This window comes from Bidens hawaiensis, unplaced genomic scaffold, assembly GCF_021521415.1.
Source record: "Bidens hawaiensis isolate Kalapana, Puna unplaced genomic scaffold, B.hawaiensis_p1.1 tig00019083_1, whole genome shotgun sequence".
NCBI classification, from domain to species: Eukaryota; Viridiplantae; Streptophyta; class Magnoliopsida; order Asterales; family Asteraceae; genus Bidens; species Bidens hawaiensis.
This window is the reverse complement of record NW_027492899.1, coordinates 81,798-104,603: the sequence shown is the minus strand read 5'-3', so window position 1 is coordinate 104,603 and position 22,806 is coordinate 81,798. Positions and strand designations below refer to the sequence as shown.

The 22,806-nt window shown below is 33.2% G+C and overlaps 3 protein-coding genes across 4 annotated transcripts; all 3 read left to right on the top strand.

Moving 5' to 3' along the window:
- Positions 1 to 6,802: 6,802 nt before the first annotated feature.
- LOC143557698 (CBL-interacting serine/threonine-protein kinase 8-like) lies at positions 6,803 to 10,318 on the top strand. Of its 2 annotated transcripts, XM_077046706.1 has the most exons (14): positions 6,807 to 7,153; positions 7,277 to 7,339; positions 7,894 to 7,965; positions 8,041 to 8,148; positions 8,228 to 8,302; positions 8,376 to 8,429; positions 8,530 to 8,655; positions 8,782 to 8,871; positions 8,945 to 9,067; positions 9,157 to 9,276; positions 9,396 to 9,512; positions 9,632 to 9,688; positions 9,778 to 9,852; positions 9,993 to 10,318. In XM_077046706.1, exons 1-14 carry the CDS (start codon positions 6,995 to 6,997, stop codon positions 10,095 to 10,097), a joined length of 1,344 nt encoding a protein of 447 aa, XP_076902821.1. In that variant the 5' UTR covers positions 6,807 to 6,994; the 3' UTR covers positions 10,098 to 10,318. The 2 variants fall into 2 exon arrangements, with proteins under 2 accessions (XP_076902822.1, XP_076902821.1); XM_077046707.1 differs by lacking the exon at positions 9,993 to 10,318 and having other exon boundaries at positions 6,803 to 7,153; positions 9,632 to 9,709; positions 9,788 to 9,852.
- Positions 10,319 to 12,147: 1,829 nt separating this feature from the next.
- On the top strand, positions 12,148 to 15,233 carry LOC143557689 (uncharacterized). The gene is made up of 6 exons (XM_077046697.1): positions 12,148 to 12,218; positions 12,299 to 12,371; positions 14,323 to 14,458; positions 14,551 to 14,688; positions 14,776 to 14,903; positions 14,982 to 15,233. Exons 2-6 carry the CDS (start codon positions 12,328 to 12,330, stop codon positions 15,127 to 15,129), a joined length of 594 nt encoding a protein of 197 aa, XP_076902812.1. The 5' UTR covers positions 12,148 to 12,218; positions 12,299 to 12,327; the 3' UTR covers positions 15,130 to 15,233.
- A 2,313-nt stretch (positions 15,234 to 17,546) lies between these two features.
- On the top strand, positions 17,547 to 22,530 carry LOC143557688 (uncharacterized). The gene is made up of 15 exons (XM_077046696.1): positions 17,547 to 17,613; positions 17,886 to 18,007; positions 18,125 to 18,184; positions 18,396 to 18,515; positions 18,623 to 18,748; positions 18,901 to 19,042; positions 19,153 to 19,323; positions 20,074 to 20,229; positions 20,315 to 20,421; positions 20,501 to 20,591; positions 20,755 to 20,896; positions 21,047 to 21,203; positions 21,603 to 21,722; positions 21,966 to 22,092; positions 22,276 to 22,530. The coding sequence occupies exons 1-15, from the start codon at positions 17,572 to 17,574 to the stop codon at positions 22,513 to 22,515; spliced, it is 1,923 nt and encodes a 640-aa protein (XP_076902811.1). The 5' UTR covers positions 17,547 to 17,571; the 3' UTR covers positions 22,516 to 22,530.
- Positions 22,531 to 22,806: the final 276 nt, after the last annotated feature.

The following is a 22,806-nucleotide window of genomic DNA, read 5'->3' as shown; positions in this document are numbered from 1 at the left end:
CGGAATCAAACGGACGTGAATGAGTATGAGTCGGATATAAATAAAGGTTTTAAGAGTCCAACCTTTTACCCTTTAAATTCTTTTTTTGCATTTACAAGTTGCATATCTAATAAATGACTTTAATATATGAATCATAGAACAATTATACTTTCATTTAATAACATAGTAAAAAATAACTTCGAAATTTTATCAATCATTTGAACTAATGCAAGCAATATTCACATTCACAAATTACTTGTAGATAACTATTCAGCGATTTCCATATATATGTTTCCATTCAGTAGTATGACCCTTTATTTTTATTTTTCTTAGTAGTTGGAAATTTCTGATGAATCATATATGAAATACAAACCTCTCGTAAATTTTATATTAATCGTGAATCTGATGTATATCTATCTAGTAAAAGGGTCAACCGTTTGAAAAAGGGTCGGACCCTTGAAACCATTTTACCCTTTAAGGTGAAATTTAAATACCCTTTACTCTACCCATATTATTTATTCGGGTCTAATTATGGGTTTTAAGAGTCGGGTAACCGGGTTTCAAGGGTCCGACCCTTATCTTGCTCACTCCTATGAATAAGGGCATGTTCATGTTTGTTTATTTGACTTTAAACGAATGCTTAATCGGATAATATTTGTGTTCGTGTTCGCTCGTTTAGAAGATGAAAATGTTTGTGTTCGTTCATTTAAAATAGGTGTATTGGTCTTTTTAATCCCAATTATCATCTTTTGGTTCATGTCGGTCCCAACTAACGAATTGGTTGATAAACGATTTCACCTTCTATCATATTTGTTCCCAACAGTCCGCGACCAACAGAATATAACGTCGTTAGTTGCAAGTCGCCGGAAAAGTCACAATTTTAGCTAGAAAACTCAATCTGAACACTACTACCACCACCAACCAACCAACCACCACCACTTGAGCACCACCGATTCCAACAATGGTCATAAGGTTTCGACGACCTCAATAACTATGAGCTTTTTAACAAAAATGTGTGGGACTATTTGAGTTTTCCAATCAAAAACGTTTTCCCGGCGACCTGCAACTAACGACGTTAGCATTTTGTTAGTCGCAGATCGTTGGGAACAAATATGATAAGAGTGAGATTGTTATTAGCTAATTCGCTAGTTAGGCCAACAATGACCAAAAGTTGATAGTTGGATTAATAAAAACCAATACACCTTTAAAATATAAAATTCACGAACATAAATGAATATACGTAAAAGAACACCCATAAATGGATATAAACAAACAAATATAAAACATATTATGGTGATATATTTTATAAAATACATATAGTATTTCATTATTTTCTATTAATATGTAAAGCAACATGAACGAACGAAACATGTGTTCATGTTCGTTTAGTTAAATTAACACAAGCATTTTGTTCATGCTTTCCACCGAATAATTTACAAACAATATATTGAAATTTCAGTTGGCTTACAAGCCTAGGTTTTATGAAATTGATTAACCAACTAAGCTAGATCAGTTATGTTGTGATAGAAATCAAACTTAAACTGACACGTTTGTAAAACATCCTTATCATAGTGTGATGCATGTCATGTGTGGAGTTGAAAATATGTATCCTTTTAGTTGGGGGCGTGTTAATGGTACATGCCTTAACTAACCACGCACGTGTCCATGCTCACCTACATGAAGTTTTGATAGTTGTCATTGCTAACTCATTATTATCTTTGAAGTGTTAGGTGGTTATAGTTAATATTGAGAGGATAATAATGAGAAGCACAAAAACATTTATACACAGGGTTTGACAAGTATAACGGGAGAGATATTATTATGTGGCCACATAATTATTATCACGAATGCCATAGCACAATCCAGCAAAAGGGGGCGCTAAGGGGGTAGCGCGAGTCGGCTCGCATATGCTAGTGGGAGTGGATGGAATGGATAGGGGGCGTTATTGGCTCACCCATCACTCCATCACAACATGCTCAGGTGAGGGGCACGAGTGAGTATGGGTGAAGGGTCAGGTCCATTCAGCGCCATATGACGCAATATGATAGGATGAATCATGGTGGTGGCTTCAATCACAACGCATAGTCTTATGTATCATCGTTAGAAAAAGTATGTATAAAGTATCCAGACCATAATAAATAAGCAGCTAGAGAACACTTGCCCCCGTTCTATTAGTATCTAAATCGGAGATAATTTTCTGAATTATAGGATACGCGTATATATGAACTTTGGGTATTTGAGTTTACCACAACCCGTGAGAAATTGTTCTTATACATGTTACCAAGTATAAAAGGTGTGTATAAAGTATGTATAAAAAACGCATAGTCTTATGTATCATTGCTAGAAAAAGTACGTATAAAGCATTCATACTATAATAAATAAGCAACTGGATAACACTTGTCCTCGTTCTAGGGTATTCACCTAAGCAAAAAAATGCCACCAGTCAACCCCACATACAAACTACTCAAATCCAACCCATTAATATACTTGGTAACACATGTAAGAACAGTTTATCAAGGGGTTGTGGTTAACTCGAATACCCAAAGCTCATATGCACGTGTATCCTACAATTCAGAACAATTATCTCCGATTTGGACATCAAACCCCTCATCCACTTTTTCCGATACGCTTCGTCTTCCATCTAAACCTCTAAGAACTGAATTTGAATATCAACATTCATGTAACAAAGATCTATGACGCTAAGTTTACTTCATTGGTTGTTTTGTGTTCATGATTTGAAGTTATAATACAAATCGTAAAGGTTTGTACTTTCTTATTATGTGTCTTATTGGAACTCGACATTTGAATGTGATATCAAAACCGTACTAATGTATACTTTTGAATGTGACGTGTTGACATTCAAAGTAATCGCAAGTTGTTTAGTAGCATTAGTGTTTTCATCATTTGAGTTTAAAATCCAAACCTTACCGGTGTAAACTTTCCAATTACCTGCACGTTTCGGATTGCAATTGAAATTAAATACTATACAATTTATGTTTTTTTTATTTGGGTATCAATCGTATCGGGTTGATGGGTTTCGAGTTGGCAAGTTGGCATGTTGAGATTCTTCAACCCTAGCCAACCCATATATTTATTCGTGTCGACACATTTAAATTCTCATAGTGTTTGGCTCGTGTTACAGGTCAACCATTTTACATTCATTTACAAGTGCATAGTGACTGCATAACAATTTAAACAATTAATTCCTCTTATTTATATAAAACAATTTATATATTTGTGAAAGATCTAATTGTGTTGTGTACTTATTTCTTATTATTCCAAATTAACAAACCCGGGTTTACATATTTAGCTTAAGATAAAAACAAACGAATAGAGATAATAAGAGAAATGACATTTAGAAATAATAAAATACAAATGTTGAAAGTGAATAATAGATAAAGGTAGTTTAAAAAGAATTAGTTTTACTTTTAAAAGTTAATAGAATTATGAAAAACTATAAATCTAAGTATTTAACTTTAAAATTTAGTACTTCTTTTCTCTAAAATCAAAATATTAGCATCTCTAAAAATTTTAAACGAGTTAACATGTCAACTCACTTTTTATCGGGTCATGTTCATGTTGACCCGTTTTTTAAACGGGTTGTGTATGGGTTGACCTATTTAAGAATAAAGGGTCGGATCAGCCGATTCAAAACCTAACTTTTTCGCGTATGGTTTTTCGTGTTTGGTTCGTGTAGTGCAGAAATTGTCACCCTTTTTTTTATCAAACATTTTGGCATTTGTTTGTTAGTAAAAAGAAGTTAATTGATACATATGCATTATTGAAACATGTAACAATATGATATATTTCAAACACACGAATTGATGTATTTTTTTTTCATAAATAGTTGCATGGTTTCGGGAAATTTTAATTGATACACAAACATCAGTTTTTGTGGATTGACCACCTTCACCCATTTTGTTCTGACTAATACACATACTTACCAAATACATATATCTCTTGATTCTAAATTATTCCAGCATCAAATTGAATAAGAGATCAAGATCAAAAGAAGAGTAAAAAGAAGTTATACTACATCATGCATGCATTGTTGTGAACTTGTGATGTTGAGGGAACATCATTAGAACTTGTTCTAGTGATTTTGTTAGATGAGTTATTCATCATCTGTTGATGATATGAGAGAGGAACGATATCTTGACATAGTATTGTATTGTTGATTGGGCTGGAACAACATCTAGATGTAGTGTTGTTTAAGTGTTTAAGGTTGTACACTATCTCAATATCTTGATATAGTATTGTGAAGCTTCACTATAATGACTTAATGAATACTTAAAGACTTATAAAGATATATTATCTTGACATAATATGTTGAAGAAGGTGATCGATACCTTTGATTAGTGAGACGTTGTATTGGTGATTGTTTGGAGAAACGACTAATAAAAAAAACTCTCAGTCAAAGATCGGAAAGAGGACTAGAATGCATTAATTAACATACATTCTAACCTCTATAAATCAGTTATATCATATCTATCTTTTAAACTCTTAACTTATTAGATATATTATAATTGAATTGAGTTGTAGAAAAATGTTAGCATATTACATTTGTATTTATATGATATAAAACGAGGTAGTGGAGTGTCATGATCAAATCAGAAGATAATACACCACTATCAACTTGACAAATAGGTTCTCTTTTTTCTGGATGTTTGTAATTGACTAATGCAACTACTTGATTAATTTATAATTCTTTTCTTCATAATATATTTTTAAATAACAAATAGTAGAGAAAATGTCAACAAAGCTTTCAATTTACCTTTATCGTAATTATAGAAAAAGACACTTTAGAATTATTATCGTCGTTTCTTTTATTATTAAAGAACCATGAAGCTTCATTGTCTTTCAAGCTAAACAAGACAAAAGTATGTTCTAACTACACAAAACAAAGGTGTTTTTAACGGTTAGGACAAAGTATGAAGTTTAGTGTTTTATTAACATTGCCCTATACAATTCAAGTTTTTTGGTTCAGACTATACAACCATCCACGTAAACACCTTGTAAATAACTTTAAAGGCTATAATTTGGATGAAAAATGGCACAACTCCAAAACTTTATATTACGAAAAAATTGCATGACTATTGCGTATGGGAAAAAAATCTTAGCCAATTGTTAGCTATTTAAAATGTATGGTTAATAGCTTGAGTTGATACAACAGAGTGCATTTGATACAACAAAGTACTTGAGCCGAACTTATACATACATTTGAGGCTCATGTAATAAGGGAGTTTGTCACTCAGTCACCTTTTTAAAATTCATACGCTGTCCTTGAATATTGCGGGCAGGGGCGGACCCACATGGTGTGGATCGGGGTCCCAGGACCCCAACGGTTTTTAAAAGTTTATTAAAGACGGTATATTAAATTTTTTATGGATCCTATAAAACTTATTAGATTGAACCCATAATATTAATACTAATATGGTGTGATGATAAGTCCCTTGTTTTATATTTATATATTTGAAAGGTCATGGTTCACATCTTATAAAAATCCTTGTTTTTTTTCCTATTTTGTTAAATACTACTCAATATTAAACTTCAGCATCGTATCCAACATTCATCAGAGTTCAGATGCAAGGCAAAGCACTATGGGAGACTGAAGACTTATCGACACATATGTCTAATGAGATAATGATGATCAAATAAAGGAGTAGAGCTTGACAATAAAACCACTAAGAAGCATGTGACTAAGTGACTTAAGATGGCGAAGTCAAATAAGAGACCATATCTATATCTATGACACTGCTTAGACATTTTAGTTAGGGCTACACCTTATTTGTATCAAATTGTATGGCAATATCACATATCCTATATATGAGGATCTCAACAATGACTTTACTTTTATTATTGTATTCGGCTCATGTCTGATTGTAAATGTTTGTACAGTTTTCGTATGATTATGAAGTTCATTCAGTTGGTTAAAAATTAAGCAGGATAGAAAATACAAAATTGCTTAGACCAAAACAATCGATAGGGTCTGCCTTCAAATTAAAGGAAAAAAAAATAACGACGAATATAAAATCCGATTAAGCACATCAATTCTTCATGCTCAAGCTTTGCTGAATGGTGTGATAGTTTTATGTTGTCATTGATTAGTCTGAAAATTCAAATTTATAAAGGACATTTCCTGAAGTTTTCAAAATTATTGGGAGATTTGGCATCGTATTTTGTGTGTTTTATTATGATGTTGTCTTTCATTATGTTCCTTGTCTCGACCCGAATGAAACAACGACCAACACGAAAAATACAAGCATCGAAAAAATGGGAAACCATTGGCAAAAATATCTTGGGCCCGTCACCCGTATGATTCTAGACATACAAACACTTATGTGATACACTCTTTTTAATCACCAAAACAACCTTTAAACACGCCGAAAAAGCCACAATTCACAAATCCAAAAAATTTAAGCATAATTTATAATTTACGATGAATGCGACTTTCAAATATTTTACATGTATAGTAATTGGTTAATCACCATCACCACCAGGTCATCTACTTATCATATAGTTATAAATAAAAAAATAAATAATTAATATACAATTAATAATGGTTAACACTTGAGCATTTGCTGTTCAATAGAAAAAAACATAGCATTTAAGACATGAATTAATCAATCAACATCCAAGCCGACATCTCATTTCCATTCCACCATCGCCGGAGACAACCACCAGCACCATAATAATCCGCCGCTGCATCAAAAAGCATCCATACATCTTATCTTTACTCCGTCAAACCCGCTCTTTATCCTTTATTATTATTATTATTATTATTATTATTATTATTATGATTTCTAAATTTGCCAAACACTTTTTGACGCAGAAGAAACTTTCCCCTTTTATTTTCCAAATCGGATACCAACATTAGTAATAATATTAATATTAATAATAATACCACATCCACTTCTCATCCATTCATCTAATTCTACTCTTCACTTCCAATCAAATGCTCCAACAGCAATTAGGTTGAATTTGAATAATAATAATAATAATAATAATAATAAAGATGGTGGTTCGGAAAGTGGGAAAGTATGAGGTCGGAAGAACAATCGGTGAAGGTACGTTTGCGAAGGTTAAATTTGCTCAGAATACGGAGACTGGTGAGAGTGTGGCCATGAAGCTTCTCGATCGAGCTACTATTATCAAGCATAAGATGGTTGATCAGGTTAATTTGCTTTTTGATTTTAAAATTAGGTTAAATTGGATTAATATGTAATCGGAATTGGAATCTGTTTCGGTTATTCTGTTAGGGTTAGGGTTTGAGCTGTTTTGTTATGATTGTTTGCAGATCAAGAGAGAGATTTCGATAATGAAGCTGGTTAGACATCTGAATGTTGTCCGTCTGCATGAGGTATGCTTTCGTCACCTATAGTGGATGCTAATTAACTGTCAGCAGGGCTGTAAACGGTATGGTCCGCCTACCAAATTTGTGTTGTTGTTTTTTTAACATTCGTATTCAAATGTTGATTTACATATAAATCAATTACATAATACTTAATGTTTATTTTGTTTTATAGTTAATACTTTTGCTTAAATCTGTATGATAAGATTAGAAATGCCATTAAAAGAATATTAAAAACCTCTAGTGAATATACATAAACAAACAAACATTAAAGAACATAAACGAACACCTTATCAAACGTTCATGGACACAGTTGAACGAATATGGCCTCTGTTCGTGTTCGTTCAATTAGTTAATCAAATGAGCTTCCTTGTTCGTGTTCGTTCAATTAGTTAATCAAATGAGCTTCCTTGTTCATGTTCGTTCATTTACTAAACAAATGAACATAAACGAACTTCCTGTTGAACAGTTTGCAGAAAGTTTGGTTCGTTTACAGCCCTAACTGTCAGATTAACAGTTTTAATGGAACCATCAAGTCAATTAACTGCTGAAATTTTGTTTAGGTACTAGCTAGCCGCACAAAAATCTACATAATATTGGAATTTATCACAGGTGGTGAGCTGTTTGATAAGATTGTAAGTCTTCAAGCATGGTGAATTAGATGTGTTTTGATATTCATAAACTCATAAATGTCATGTGTTTTACATCAGGTCCACCATGGACGACTCAGTGAAGCAGAATCTAGAAGATACTTTCAGCAGCTTATTGATGGTGTAGAGTATTGCCATAGTAAAGGAGTGTATCATAGAGATTTGAAGGTGTTTGTTGTGCTTGGTTTTACTTTACTTTTCCATCTTCAATGATTTTTCATAGTAACAGTTTTCTTTCCTTTTGCAGCCTGAAAATCTTCTGTTGGATTCTCAAGGAAATTTGAAAATTTCAGATTTTGGGCTCAGTGCATCGCCTGGAGAAGTAAAATCTCAATATCATTTACATTTTTTGTATGATTAGTAGATAATATTGTTTGATTTGTGTATATTTGCAGGGTGTCAGCATCCTCAGAACAACTTGTGGGACTCCTAACTATGTTGCACCCGAGGTAATTATTATGGTTAGCAAAATAAGTCATCTTTGTTATCTTCCTTATTATTATGGTTATTATTTTAAATTTTGGTAGTTTTATGTTCATTAATGTTTAGGTACTTAGCCGCAAAGGTTACAATGGTGCTTTGGCTGATGTTTGGTCATGTGGGGTCATCCTATATGTACTGATGGCAGGATACCTCCCGTTTGATGAAATGGATCTCACCACATTGTATGATAAGGCAAGTTAAAATTTTAAATGTGTTTATTTTTACTTGTTATATCTTATAACTGTCTGTTTTGCATAAGTTCCTTTGTGTACTTTTACCAAAGAGTATTCTTTTTTTTTTTGTTATTGCTTTATGCAGATCAATAAAGCTGACTTTTCATGCCCATCATGGTTTCCAGTAGGAGCAAAATCATTAATTCATCGAATTTTAGATCCAAATCCTGAAACAGTGAGTAATCGATATGGTTTATGTTATGTTACAGTTCTCGTATAATATTTGCTGTATCTGTGTGTATCTGCAGCGTATTTGTATTGAAGAAATTAAGAATGATGAATGGTTCAAAAAGAATTATGTCCCTGCTAGACTTCTTGAATATGAAGATGTAAATCTAGATGATGTAAATGCTGTTTTTGATGACTCAGAGGTTGGCAAATACTTTTTTGATTTTCATAAATTGGTAAAAAAGGGTTAAATGCTAAATTGCAGTTTTTATACTTATGTGTTGCATCATAGGAAGAACGGCCTGATGAGCAAAACACAGATGAAGGCACGGGTCCTTTGTCTCTTAATGCATTTGATATGATAATTCTGTCTCAAGGCTTGAACCTGGCTTCCATGTTTGATCGTGGTCAGGTTTGACTTCTTATCCCAGTAAAGTTTGTTTATTTATTATTTGGGATAAACTGAGTGATTACATTAGTAATATTATTTTTATTCTCCTAACTGCATGTAAAAATATGTTTGTTTGACAGGACCCTGTGAAACACATAACTCGTTTTGTGTCTCAAAAACCTGCAAATATTGTTTTATCGAGCATGGAAGTTGTATCTCAGTCAATGGGTTTCAAGACCCACATTCGGAATTACAAGGTTACATCACTTAACTTGTGTTCACCGTACATAATATCATATCAACAATTATGTAACGAGTACAATGCGTAAAATAGTAATTACTATACTCATTACATGCCATAATTGCTAACTTTCAGATGAGGGTTGAAGGGCTTTCTGCCAGCAAGACATCCCATTTCTCAGTTATCTTGGAAGTGAGTTTATAATTCTCCAAAGTTTAATCCTCCTTTTGTATCTTAGTTGTAATATTTTGAATAATCAGTCAAGTATCAATTTAAACCAGGTTTTTCAAGTGACCCCTAGTTTTGTCATGGTTGACATTGAGAAAGCAGCAGGAGAAAGCGGTGAATACCTTAAGGTATGCTGTTTTCTTTTACTATGAAAAATGTGATCTTTAGCCTGTTTTAGCTATTTAAACGTGACCCATTTTGGCACGTTTACCCTACTCATATTTAAAGTTTTTCAGCTGAGATCACACACCATTTTTTATTATTGCAGTTTTACAAGAACTTCTGCAGCAATCTTGAGGATATTATCTGGAAGCCACCTACCGAACACCAAGGAAAATCCAAGATCACTAAAAGTAAGAGCAAGCAGCGTTAGATGGTATAGAAGACCTTTGACTACCAAAAAATGAAGTCAAAATTAAGTTTTTGACCGAAAAATGTAGGTAAGTAAACTTGGTGTGGTGTGGAAGCATAGTAATGAAATGAATCATGATATTTTTGTCCTTTTGTTTTGGACCAAAGTATGATAGCATTAAGATTGAAGACCTAATCTCTTTCTATCCTCCCCTGTAATGAGTAATGGCTCCCCTTTTGTTTAGTTGGTTTAGATTGTGGTTCTTTTTGTATTGATTTGAATTCAAAAATGAGCAAACTTGAGCCATGGATTGTGAATGACTCAAGTATGAACTTGATTTTTAGCTTGGCAGGGTGATTTCGAGCTGAGTCGAGTCGAGTCGACTTGTATGGTTTCAAGCTACAAGTTTAACATAAAAGGCATATCTGATTATGTAACAAACCTTTTTTACTTTGTTGTCTCATGAAAGTATACCTTAGATGCAAGCATATGAAAGTCAATAATCGGGAACGAATTGATATAATTCACTAAAAGAAAGCATACATGAAACAAGTATTGAATGACTGTCGAAATATTAATTAGAAAATATATCTAAAAAACTGATTACAGTCTTTCAAACCATAACTCGGTTTCTCTTTGTATAAAACCTAACTCCGTTGCTATTCAATGTTTAACCACAACTCAGTTAATGCAAAGTAACTCTAACTTACTTGCAAAGACGTTACCAATTTTAATAACAATACAATTAGAAAACATAAGCAACTATAATTTACTTGTCAATATTAATCCCTCAATTCACTAACTTGTACTTCGAGCATGATATTAACAGAAAAGACTATCGTTTTAACTTTCTTTCATTGGAAAAGAATAACAAAATTCAAAATTGTCATAGATGCATAGATAGTAGACAATCGATCTATTTGTTGGAATGACAATAATAATAATAATAATAATAATAATAATAATAATAATAAATAAATAAATAAGTATTAACAATCTAAGTTATACGTGTTTTCTTCTTTTGATTTATGCCATAAATTTACGTGTGACAGGGTGTAAACGAGCTAAGTCGGGCTTGAGCTTGACTTGTTTTGACTTTTGAGGCCTTGAGCTTGAGCTCTGCTCCGACTAGTTTCATTTGTTAATTATTAATTAATTTATATACGTTCTTAATTATCTTTATATATTTTGAGAAAAAAACTTTAAATGAGTCTAAGTTTGGCTCTAGCTCGTGTAGTACCTTAAACAAGACAAAGCTTAGCTCGAACTCGACTGGGTAATGTAAAACTAATACATAGAAACCTAAAAGAGACAAAACTAAGAAACACATAAGGCTCGACGAACCTATTTGAGCTCCCAATACAAGGCTCGAGCTCAGCTTGACCTCCCTGATTAAACAAGCTTTAAATTAACTATTGAACAATTTTAGATATGTGATAAAATCATAATTTACAAACTTATAGGACGAAAAATGTGATTATTATTATATATAAAAAAAAGAAGTTTGGTGTCGCTAGACCATGATTGGTCCACTTGACAGCTTCTGATTGGGTCATATAATTTATGTTGTTTTTTTGTTTTAATTTGATATGTTTTTTTTTTGTTTTTTTGGTTATAATTAAATGGTTATTTGCGTCGTCTCACTATTCAGGATTGACTACCGGATTTACCGGCATATTTGTTTTAGTTCCGGTACCATAATGAACATAACTGAAACCGACCGAATTCACGTCAACTCACTGCCGTAACGTCCAGGACCGACAACGCTCGGGTTTTACCAACGTCTGCGCTTTACCGATTCACCGTCCCGACGTCCAATTCCTACAACGCTCAGGTTTTACTTATCGAATAAGCATCGTTTTAAATATTTCATTTGTTTATAAGTTAATTTAAAAAACTTATTTATTAGGTCGTAACACTTGGGTTTCACCAACATTGATTATACTGTAACAAATGTAACTAATATCGAACAAATTTACGTCTAAATTTGCGTCTACTCACCGTCGTAAACGTGAGGATATAAACTATTTATACAATTTGTTACTCAAAAGATAAATATAAATAGTAAAAGCACCGAAGAGGCGAATTAGGGCTTGCAATCATTCATTCATCAGCTGCTTGATCATCTTTTCAATCAATCATGTAAATTAAATAATAAATTCATTCATTCGATCTTCATCTAACCCTAATTTATACAATTGAATTCGTTGATTACATTACAGATACCTAAATTATACATTAAGCTGAGACGATGGACGTAGCTCCTGATCGCTCCACATTTGTTTGCAGTCACTGGTAATTATTAATTATTTTATTTTTCATTTGATTACCTCTGCTCTGGTATCTGATTATTATTATTAGGTTTACTTTATGGAGCTTGCTAATCTGTATATAAATACAAATATTTGTTTCTGTTATTTATTTCAATATATTTGCTTTATGCTCTAGTGTTATTTTTATGGCTAAAGGCTTTTGTAATGCAAACAGAAAGGCTAGGTCACAATATGAGCTTGTTACGTTTTCAGTTTAACGTTATATCGGAGTTAGGGTTCAATGACATCCTCTTTTGATATTCAGCAATTACTTGAGTGATTGGTTTTATTGAGATTGCTCTGTTATTTAGTTTCTTGATAATGAATTACAAAACATATGTGCTCCAAACACTTGACTCTGTGCATAGTTGCTTGACGCGCACTTTTACTAGTGTAAATGTTTCATGATATAAATATACTATAAAGTGATTTCACTGAGTTTGGGTGGCATACTTTTGTTCTAGAATTATTTATTATACACTTGAAAAGGAATATATTAGACTTGAATTCATCAAATACTCTAGTAATTCATTAATTAAGGTTTTGCGACTTTATGTTTTAGTTTGAGCCAGCTTATTATCTCCACACTGCTGTCACCTTATAAGCTTCACATCACTAGATCTGTGCTCATCATCAAATATTAGTAGTTTCTAAAAATAAAAAAACCACACACGCAAAACTACCAACATCACCTACGTAAACGCGAAGAACACAGAGTTGATATTTTCTGGTCCTTGTCAAGCTGTTTGCAGCCATAGAAAAACAAACAAACAGCCAATTTGAATAACTTGTAAATCTTGTATCTGATACTCAAAAGTCAACTTAAAATTATTGAAGTGAACCTTGAAGGAACACAAGAATATCAAACTCTATATTGTTTTGGAGAATCCAAATAAGGATTGTGCCAAGCTCATAACTGGTAGCATCAACAGGTCACTGCATTAAGTTCATCAGCAATCACCAGTTAAACATGTTATTTTAATAGAGAGGACTGTAAGTAAGCTCATGAATTTTACCTTTTTCTATTTCCATGTTTTAAGTCAATGGATTTTGAATGCTTTATTCAACGCATTAAATATATGTTTGGGGACTGCTATTAAAACTTAAAAGTGGAAGAATTAAAAGCAACTAGAGTCTAAGAAATCAGTTAAGTGTAAAACCTTTTAAGAATAAATCACATCACTCTTTTTTTATTTATTTATATATAGAAAGGCTATGTCTTCAACCTGACTAAGCATAAACATAAACACAAACTAGTACCACGTCACCTTATTTTTGTTGCAGGAACTAGGAAGGTAGTTACATTAAATGAAAAAAAAAAACACTGAAGTATGTTAGTTTCTAGACCTTCAGTGCAAATTCACCTTAAGCTCAGTGCTTCATAACCAACTTGTTTTAATACTTGATTTCATTGTTCTAGCTAAATTCCTGGTAAGTTTGAAATAAAACTTTGTTTTGCTTACTCATCATGCTGATACATACATAGTTGAAAGTTACCATAAGATGATTGTCTTTCATTTATTTTTTCGATCTTTGGTGTCCTTTTTCTCATATTTATTTATGTTCTTTGGATTGCACACACTTAACAGATATACGTAATGTTGGAAGTGTGTATATATATATGGTGGTGGGTTCAAATGAGACTGCTAAATATTTAGGAACCATTTTAGTGAATGCATGTATTCATACAAACAGTTTATTCTTCTATTCATACGTGAATACACTATTTTTGAATTTGTTTGGAACTTTAAAATAAAAACAAAAGTTTTATACATTAAGTTTTAACGTTACTATTTTTACCATTAGCTATGACATAAGATTAAGGTATTTGTTTTTATTTTGAAGTTACTATTTCACCATTATACATAAAGTGTTTTTATACTGTGTTGATGTACATAGTAAAATGCTAAACAACCAAAATGTTACATGTGCAGTGGCAAAGCCATTCTCTCCTCAAATATCGATTTGCATTATTTTCACTGCTCCCGCAACCTAGAAAAATGTAAGATCTGTAACGAGATGGTTCCTAAAAAGCACGCCAAAGAACATTACTTGACCACCCATGCTCCAGTATATTCTCTACTTAAAATTTTCATTAATAAATTAAGAAAACAAATAATCTATTCTTGACTGTACTTATGGTTGAACAATTGTTGTTACAGGTACCTTGCTCGCTGTGCAATGAGACAATGGAACCTGAGATCCTAACTGCACACCAACGTGAAAAATGCCCGCAACGTATCGTGACCTGTGATTACTGTGATTTTCCTTTGCATGCGGTCGACTTACATGAACATCAAGTAATCACCATTCACCACCACTTCTTTAACGGATAAAACCAGTTGTTAAATATAATATCCTAATACGCTATATCTCCCAACTTTCAGGAAATATGCGGAAACCGGACCGAACTCTGCCACATTTGCAACAGATACATCAGACTACGCGAGATAATCGCTCACGAAGCCTCATGTAATGGTGTCTCGGACCAACGTAATACTGCAGAAACTTCCAGGTTAAAAAACATTATCCTTTTTGTGGTTTTTAAGGTTTAAGTTTATGATCTTGAATGTTTTTATTGATGTTTGTGAAGGGCTGAAAGAGATGGTGATGGCAGAAGAAGGCCTCCGCCACAAGACTTTAAAACAAGGCGACTTGTATTCACCATAGCAATAACTGGTATTGCAGTTGTTTTAGGGTCTTTACTTTTACCCAAAAAGGCACAAAACAATGAGCTATAAAAAAGTGTTTCTGCATTGAAGTCGTTTTAGGTCTTTCGCTGTACTTATTGTACCCTTTTAAGTTATTTTGTGATGTATAATAAAAAGATAAAAATAATTATTGTTGGGTGGATGATATCTTATTTGATTTTGCTATTGAGATCGTTTGCGAATAGCGTGTTATGATGCATTCTTGGGTTTGGTCTAGGGTGTTAAAACTGGTTGTGTTTGTGGTTTGAGAACTTGACATTGATTTGAATTTTTTACATGAAACCAAACATGAAGTGCTAATCAGAAATTGGCTTTTTATATATTATAGTACTTTATAGTTCTAGATTTACATATTGTTTAGTTTCTAGGGAAATACGCCCTGCTTGCGGTGCGCACATATAATGTATATATGTGTGAACCCTTGGGTGGGCAAAAGTAAAATTGCACTAATTTTGACGTTATTTTACTAATCACGTGAAAATAACGTTAAAAGTGGCGGAAGGTTAATCAGGCATCATGTGGTGGCGTTGATAGCCGAAAGACAAGGGCACATGCACCAATCAGCCGGTGTCCCGATGATTGAGTGTTATGTGTCTTATGTCCAAGGCTTGATTCAAAACTACTATCGAGCCGGGGGTCTCACCAGAAGCAGCCTCTCTATCCCTATGGGATAGAGGTAAGGCTGTCTACATCTTACCCTCCTCAGACCCTACCATAGCATTGCTATTGGTGGGATATACTGAGTACGATGATGATGATGATGATTAGTTTCTAGGGAAAAAGATCAAATAGAAGTTATCATAACACTTTACCGAATAAAACTTTGGGTCTTTGTTTGTTTTTTAAGAAATTGAGTTTGTTCATGTTCGTCTTTGTCCGTTCATTAATATTGTCAACATACTTTAATGGATACTAATGGACGTTAACAGACACACGAACGTAACTGGACACCAAAAGTACATTAATGGACACAGACGAACATGTATTACTTTGATAATTATTATCATTAAATCAACACAAAATCACCCAAACGTTTGAAAGTACACTACATAAAATATTTTAAAAAAGCTTAACATAGTAATCGTAAACATAATTATATCAAAATAGTTAGTGATAAATAAACAAGTAAATAGATAAAATAGTAATAGTAAAATTCAAATAAACGAACATATATATATGCAAATGAACATAACTGGACAGATGTAAACGACCGTAAAGGAACATTCGTGAGCAAACCTAAACGAACACAATTGAATGAACACAACCTCTGTATCATGTTCGTTTGTTAAGCTTACCGAACAAAATTGTTCATGTTCGCTCATTTATTAAATGGACGAACAAAAACGAACTTCCCATCAAATATTTCACGAACAGTTCGCCAAACGCTTGGTTCATTTAAAACCCTACTCACTTAGGCAGAAAAACAAATAACTATCTTGATTATCGGAATAAAACCACCAATAACTAAGAAGTCAATGACTTCAATCACGTGCTCATAGTAGAAACTAGAAAGTATCAAAATTCACAAATTTTATACTAGATGAAAAAGTGAAACGAGACATGATGGTGCAATTAAACAACACATCAACTAAACCTCTCTAATCCAACTTAATGTTTACGAACAAGGAGCCGATAACTCGAATGACAGACTCAAATAAGGATCAACAGGAATGCGGATGAAGGGCGAAGAAAAGAACATAACTTATTAACTCTCGTTTCTTTTAAATTCGAATCAGAACATTTTTAGTGACTTCTCGTGATAAAGAAAACAAGAGTTATTACCAACGCATGCGATTTATTAATTGTTATAGATTTGCCTATAAAAGTATCCTAATTTAATTATCATGTTTTCATCATTTTCTTTGGAAGTTTTCTCTATTCATATTTTGCAAATAGTTGACAAAACCAAAACAAAATATCATAAAATTCGTTAAGGGAAGGGATGTAAATTGATGGTTAAGTTTATAAGCCACTATATCTTGGCGTCCAAATCAAGTCAATATCCATTATCCAATATGCTGGGATGTATCTTCCACATTTTACCTAATAATATATATAACGAACATCTAAGACTAAAAAACTTGTAAATTATGCACCAAATAATGTGATGGCTTTTAAGTTTATCAAACTCAATTGTTCTAAGAGTAAAGACACTACAACCTTATAACTATTCTCCACATAAAAAGCACCCTATTCTTTTCCTCCATGTTAAGAAATCAACTAGCTAGCTAAACATATTTAAAGAAACAACCTCTCTAAAAACATCTATTTAATTTGTGTATCTCACTTCACACATATATATTTCTGTGCTCAATTGCTATTATTTTCAGTCTCATTTTTTTTATCAAAGAAGGTAATATTTGGGTTTATTTTTGGATTTTATCATATGTTACTTTAACTCATATTAGATGACTTTGATCGTGTCGATATGTTTTCTAGCTAGGCTACGAATATCAACAGATTTGGATATCAATGGCGCCTATAGGAGTTCGTTTGCAAATCGACGATCACCATGTAAATATTCTTTTTTCTAAATACTTATGAGCACATCAACACTACTACTTAATAGACTATTCACAACTTTCGTGTAGCATGTTCTTTTCATATGATAAAATAAGTTCTCCCAAAACTAAACCTACATCATTGTTAAGTTAGCTAGTATTTCATGATTTATCCCTTAAATATTAAACTGACATTGATTAGTTATAAGTTTTGTATATCATATTCTTCTTTCTCAAAACATAGAAAAGTAACATACAAATAATTTTTTGACAAAAAAATTCCAGGTTGTGATCGATAATGGTATCCTGCAAGTAACATTATCTAACCCTGAGGGTATTGTGACGGGCATACAATACAATGGACTTGATAATGTGCTTGAGGTTCGTAATGATGAATCTGACAGAGGGTTAGTTTCACTATTGTACAAACAATATCTATATGTTATATCAGTAGATGAATAAGAACATTTTCATTTGCAATTTATTCATTTTTAGTCGAATCACCTTCTTGAAAAAAAATGTAGGTATTGGGATGTGGTTTGGAGTGCTTTAGATGGCTCCGGCAGGACGGGAGTTTTCGAAGTGTATGTTCTCAACATTCTCATTTTCAGTTGATTCAACCTTTTAGTTTCTGTAACTCACTACAAGTTATGTTTATTTATGATTGAGCCTTTGTACATAACATGTTCCCATGTCTGAGGTCTAAGTAAAAGTATGCTAAGTTTTGAATATCAGTTCCATCAACTACTTATCAAATACGATACGACAAAACTGAAAATGTTTTCTTCCAAACAGGATCAAAGCAACAAGTTTCAAGGTTATTGTGGAAAGTGAGGAACTTGTTGAGGTTTCCTTTTCTAGGCCATGGGATCCGTCCCTTAAAGGAAAATTTGTTCCTTTAAACATAGACAAAAGGTTTCGTTGCCTCGTTGGTGTTTTTCATACTTTTTCCCAAATAAAAGCATAGTAGAATCAAATCGAAACTCTCGTGTAACATATTTAGTTCGTTTATTCATTTTCAGGTTCATTTTGCCTCGAGGTTGCTCTGGTTTCTACACGTACGCCATATACGAGCACTTGGGTTCACAAGAATGGCAAGCATTTAGTCTCGGTGAAACACGAGTTGCGTTCAAGCTCAGAAAAGACTAGTAAGCAGTTTCATCTATATAATATATATATATATATAGTCTTTTTACCAGACTTGTGTTTTACATATAACCTCAATGTATAAAAAATGGTGCATTAGAAAGAGCATACCACATTATGTATTATTGATAGTTATTTTGTAACATTTGCATAGTTTTCGGTATATGGCGGTGGACGATGATAGGAAAAGATACATGCCATTGCCAGATGACCGTCAATCAGATAGAGGCCAACCGCTTGCATATCCCGAAGCTGTTTTGTTGGTCAATCCAGTTGAACCTGAGTTCAAAGGAGAGGTGATGTTATTGTTAATTACTAGGCTAGTTAATTTAATACCACAACAGCTAAACAATCTTTATTAATAAAATGCAGTCCTTGAGGCTTTGTTTTCGTATAATTTGTGTAGGTGGATGACAAGTACCAGTATACATGCGAGAATAGAAATCTTAAGGTACATGGTTGGATATCAAATGATCCTTCCATAGGGTTCTGGCAAATCACACCAAGTGACGAGTTTCGAACAGGTGGGCCTCTGAAACAGAATCTTTGTTCTCATGTTGGACCCACCTGTCTAGCGGTAAGTTACTTTAGCCACGTTGTCAGCCCCAATCTAGATCGATACACAAGCGTTAATAAGTTAGAAACACATGTTTTGTTAAGGTAAAACCTATAAACGAGAGAAAATTTGTTATAATACAAAAACTTTTGTTTTTGCATTACATTTAGATCTCTATATATTGCCTACACTAATAACCGAAGCATTAAGTTCGGCCAAAGTAAGATACTTAAATGAAATAAAAGAACATAACCGAATTATTAATTTCGATAACAAACATTCTAGACCTAAGTAAAATAAATAATAGAACCAACAATTTAAGTAAAAACCATTTATCTTGAAGAGATCTTAGACCATCCGTAGTGGGAACATTATGGTGGCGTTTCGGTGCCATAATGTCTGGGAACACCGCCCCCAGGCATTATGGGTGGCGTTTTGGTGTGCAATTTATGTACATAACTTTGTGATGGCTCACATTTTAAGGGTTGTGTGAGAGAGAAGCGTTTTGGGAGCATTTTTTTCACTACACGTACCCACTTTTTGCAAAAATGCCAAAAGTTTACTAGGCGGCACATGACGCAAAATGTCCGGATGTGCCTAGTTTTGACTACGCATGGTCTTATAACGGTTATTTTTACAGTTGCTGACCTCTTTCTTCACTCTTTGTTCACATTCCCATCGATTCATATACGAGTAAAGTTATCAGTCCTCATTAGTATATATGTATGTCTGATATTAAGCTTTCATGTATATGATGAATGTACCGACTAGGTTTTTGTTGGTGCACACTACGCCGGGGATGATTTAGTTCCAAAATTTGGTCAAGGTGAGGCATGGAAGAAGGTATTTGGACCCGTTTTTATCTATATGAATTCGGTGATAGATGGACAAGACCCTCTTACCCTTTGGGATGATGCAAAAAGACAGGTACAAGACATACTTATCAAACATTAATGTATCCACATCTATCAAGCATACTTATCCAGTTATCCAATATTTGATTTCTAATCAGATGATTGTTGAGACCAGCAGCTGGCCTTATAGTTTTCCAGCATCCGAGGATTTTCCTAAATCAAATCAAAGAGGCATGGTTTACGGAAAATTACTAGTTCGCGATAGGTAACCATACGCTTTACTCAAGATCGATGATGTGGTTCATTTTCAAAAGATCAAGTTATCTCAAAGTAATTGATTTTAGATTTGTAGACAGTAATGATATGCCAGCCAATGGGGCATATGTTGGTTTAGCTCCACCAGGAGAAGTTGGATCATGGCAAAGAGAATGCAAGGTGAGTCTTTGAGTTATTTTACTTATTTTTTCACCAGATAAAGGAGCTATAGTTTGACCTTGGAGGTCAAATATACGAATTCGTGAATCGGTGTAACCTCATAAGCCAAAGTAAATGATTACAAAATATTTTCGATAGTGATCCAACGGATGTTTACAAGCAGGCTTATCAATTCTGGACGAAGACGGATGAGAATGGAGATTTTTCTATTAACAATATTAGAACCGGCAACTATAACTTATACGCTTGGGTGTATGGATTTCTTGGTGACTACCGAAATGACAGTTCTTTAACTATCACTCCAGGTTAGATAAAGAAGTATAAAATTATTTATGTGTTACAAATTAGTAAGATCTTAGGAACTCAATCTTGCATCGTAACAACATATGTTCTTATGATCCTCTAGAGTTATTTTGATTTAATTGATAATCTTATTCAACTTTGTAAAATACTAGGTTGTAATATTAATGTTGGTACACTCGTGTACGAGCCACCAAGAAGCGGACCTACACTGTGGGAGATAGGGATCCCTGATCGATCAGCCGCAGAATTTTATGTCCCAGATCCTAATCCGCAATTCGTGAACCAGCTCTTTCTTGATCAACCTCAAAAGTTAGTTTTACATATTTAAGATTCAAATAGATTCATTTTTCATGAGATTAGTCACGCGCACACCTTCCAAAGGTAGATATTGCTAATATGGGTTCTTCACGAACCCTTGTTACTAGTGACAACGGGTTCGTGTGCCCTATAGTTATATTATACAGTACAAACTATATATATCCAGGAAATGAGTGTATCGTATAGCGTACAAGACATTCATAATGTAAAAAGTTTTCCGAGTTAAGAACTATTTTCAACTAATAATAACGATAACAACGATATGCTATTATGCATAATCCTTCCAAGTTATGTATTTTTTTGGTTTCTTTGTATGTGCATCATGCATAATTAGGAGTTATTCATGTTACATTTTTCTGAGACCGTTTTTTTTTCCTTGGCCATTCTCAGCAGATTTAGGCAATATGGTTTGTGGGAAAGGTATGGGGAGTTGTACCCTCAAGGAGACTTGATATACACAATTGGAGAGAGTGACTATAGCAAAGACTGGTTTTATGCTCAAGTTCCTAGGTACAAGTCTCTAACGCGTAGCTAATAAAAACTAGCTGAAACTATCAAATTATTAGAATTAATTTCATAATCCTTGAACTATTTCTTAAAACGATGCCCATGCATGACCTATTGGTCTAGTGATATGAACTATCTGATTTATAATAAACACCTTAATAGTACATCTCTAATAGAGTTAATTTGCCATTAGGAATAATAAAATGAGTTTCGTATATTTATTTCATTAAACTACTCACATTATAGAAAAAAAGAGGATAACTCGTATGAAGGAACAACATGGCAGATTAAGTTCAAGCTAGAAAACGTCCGACAGATTGCTATATATAAACTACGAATAGCGTTGGCTGGTGCATCTGTAGCGGAACTACAGGTATATACAATTTAACCTCCACAAGCGCGTATTATGTATAACCATAATTGACATGGTCATGTAACAATAAAAAGATGTGAAAGTAGTCTAATTATAAGTAAAATTTCGTAGAGTTTCCATTTTGCCATTTTTTTTTCTATTATAATAATTAATTATCTACTAATGGTACACTTCTATTTATAGGTTAGGGTAAATGATCGAAATAAACCTCGTCCTCTCTTTACAACAGGGCTGATAGGGCGTGATAATGCGATCCCAAGGCATGGGATTCACAGGTTGTATTGTTTGTACAATGTAGATGTTTTGGGTTCTCTGCTGTTAGAAGGAGACAACACCTTTTATTTCACACAACCACGATCGCAAAGCCCGTTTCAAGCTATCATGTACGATTATATTCGGTTAGAAGGTCCCGGCAGTACATGAACTATATAGATTGTTTAAATTGTTTACAATAAGGGTGTTTATAACAACTCACATGATGCTTAAATTTCAGTAAAATATTGTTACTTAATAAATATATAAAAAAAAGGAATAGTGTTTTAAGTTATTGCTTTACAAAATACAAAGTGAAATAAAGGAACATGGTGGAATGTAAACCAGAGCTATAATATACATATTATACATAATAATTGAGAGGTAGTATCTTCATTTAACTTCATCTGTTTTAATCATTGCACTGAATAAATATATTGTCACAAACATTAAATCTTATTG